Below are 1,370 nucleotides of genomic sequence, written 5' to 3'. Positions count from 1 at the left end.
GTAATTGAAAATATACAAAATATGTTCTGCAATTACAATAGAATCAAGCTAGAAAGCTTACAATCAAGCTAGAAAAAATCAAGCTAGAAAAAAATCAAGCTAGAAAAGCTTACAATAGAATCAAGCTAGAAGCTAAAGCATAAAAGAAATAATTACAAATATTTGGAAACTAAACAACACACTTCTAAAAAAATCTATGGTTCAAAAAGGAAATCTCAAGGGAAATTGAAATATATATTGACCTAAATAAAAACGCACATACGAAAATTTGTGGGACCCAGTTAAGTAGTACTGAGAAGGAAATCTGGCATACGAGATACATATATTAGAAAAGATGAAAAGTCTTAAGTCCAATACTCTAAGCTCCCTCCTCTAGAACATATAAAAAGAGACAAAATAAACTCAAAGCCAGCAGAAGAAAATAAGACCAGAAATCAATAAAATTGAAAACAACACAATATCAATGAAACAAAGAGCTGGTTCTTTGAATAGATCAATAAAATTGGCAAACCTCGCGATCCGCCATCTGCGGTGGAATCGCCCTCAAGATGCAGATTTTCGTGAAAACCCTTACTGGGAAGACCATCACCCTCGAGGTTGAACCCTTGGATACAAAAGAAAATGTAAAGGCCAAGATCCAGGATAAGGAAGGAATTCCTCCTGATCAGCAAAGACTGATCTTTGCTGGCAAGCAACGGGAAGATGGGTGCACTTTGTCTGACTACAACATTCAAAAGGAGTCCACTCTTCATCTTGTGTTGAGACTTCGTGGTGGTGCTAAGAAAAGGAAGAAGAAGTCTTACACCACTCCCAAGAAGTATAAGCTTAAGAGAAAGAAGGTTAAGCTGGCTGTCCTGAAATACTATAAGGTGGATGAGAATGGCAAAATCAGTTGCCTTCGTCGGGAGTGCCCTTCAGATGAATGTGGTGCTGGAGTTTTTATGGCCAGCCACTTTGACAGACATTATTGTGGCAAATGTTGTCTGACCTATTGCTTCAACAAACCAGAAGACAAGTAATTGTATATGGATTAATAAAAGACATGAACTAAAAAAAAAAAAAAAAAAAAAAAAAAAAAAAATTGGTAAACCTCTAGCAAGACAAAGGAAGAGAAAGAGGATATGAATTGTCAGTATCAGTAATGAAATAAGGGCTATCGCTACAGATTCTAAAGACGTCAAAAGGATAATAGAATATTACAAACATCTCTATAAACATAAACGACAATTTAGACAAGGTGGACTATTTCTTTGAAAAACACAATTTATCACAACTCACTCAAATAGAATTAAGTAGTATGAATTACCCTGTAATTATTAAGGAAATTGAACTTATAATTTAAAAACACTCCAAAAAAAAATCACCAGGAT

At 34.6% G+C, this 1,370-nt stretch overlaps 1 protein-coding gene across 1 annotated transcript; it reads left to right on the top strand.

Annotated features, from left to right (window-relative positions):
* The first annotated feature begins 521 nt into the window (after positions 1 to 521).
* LOC117015706 (ubiquitin-40S ribosomal protein S27a-like) lies at positions 522 to 1,056 on the top strand. The gene has a single exon (XM_033094402.1). The coding sequence runs from the start codon at positions 549 to 551 to the stop codon at positions 1,017 to 1,019; it is 471 nt and encodes a 156-aa protein (XP_032950293.1). The 5' UTR covers positions 522 to 548; the 3' UTR covers positions 1,020 to 1,056.
* The last annotated feature ends 314 nt before the right edge of the window (positions 1,057 to 1,370 follow it).

This window comes from Rhinolophus ferrumequinum, chromosome 3 (genome assembly GCF_004115265.2).
Source record: "Rhinolophus ferrumequinum isolate MPI-CBG mRhiFer1 chromosome 3, mRhiFer1_v1.p, whole genome shotgun sequence".
Taxonomy (NCBI): Eukaryota; Metazoa; Chordata; class Mammalia; order Chiroptera; family Rhinolophidae; genus Rhinolophus; species Rhinolophus ferrumequinum.
This window is presented reverse-complemented; position numbering and strand designations above follow the sequence as displayed.